General features: G+C 51.8%; 1 protein-coding gene across 1 annotated transcript in view; it reads right to left on the reverse strand.

Moving 5' to 3' along the window:
• The window catches only part of TERF2 (telomeric repeat binding factor 2), a 24,584-nt gene that overhangs the window by 23,645 nt on the left and 284 nt on the right, over window positions 1-655 (reverse strand). Inside the window, 2 exon segments of the mRNA XM_025045334.1 lie at window positions 297-392; window positions 502-655. The exon segment at window positions 502-655 is cut by the window's right edge and continues 95 nt beyond it. Of these exon segments, the coding sequence (XP_024901102.1) occupies window positions 297-392; window positions 502-655 (250 nt within the window).

The raw sequence follows: 655 nt of genomic DNA on the forward strand, positions 1-655 counted from the left end.
TTCTGTGTGTTGTCTAGGTGTCTATGGAATTGATTTGGCTGCATGTCTTTCATCATCCACAGGATAACTTAGTAATTGTATTATGGTGGTTGTAGTTATCTAAAATTAGAAAAAAAAAAAAAAAAAAGGCAAGCAAGAGAATCTCAACTGGAGAAAACTAGAGCCAGAGATTAATTCAGCACCGTGATCAAAACATAGTAGTGTACCTTAACCCCGAGTCCTTAAGTTCTGGAGATAAATTTTATAACAACATAACTCTAAACAAGCCCAGAGAAGAACACAAAAAATAGCCATACCTAAATTTTCCCCTTCTTCAATGCGCGATAGACACTGCATAACCCGCAGCAGCCGGGACACGGTATGCTCCTTCCCCAAGGGCCTGACAAGTAAAGCTGGGAAAGAAGACATCGTTGGTTCGGCGACCCCCCCAGCCCCGACACCCGGGCCCCAGAGATCCCCTTCCCAGGCGCCCGAGCGTCCTTCCCCCGGCCCGGCCCTCACCCTGCATGATGTCCCGGATCTGCCTGAAGTCCCCGTACCGGCTACTTCGAAAGGCCCGCAGCGCCTCGTGGAAGTAGAACTTGAGCACCCAGCGGTTCACAGCCTCCTCCAGTCGTGCCTCCCCCGCGCCCCGCTCCGCGGCGCCCCCCAGCCC

This window comes from Pteropus alecto, unplaced genomic scaffold (genome assembly GCF_000325575.1).
Source record: "Pteropus alecto unplaced genomic scaffold, ASM32557v1 scaffold42, whole genome shotgun sequence".
Classification (NCBI taxonomy): domain Eukaryota; kingdom Metazoa; phylum Chordata; class Mammalia; order Chiroptera; family Pteropodidae; genus Pteropus; species Pteropus alecto.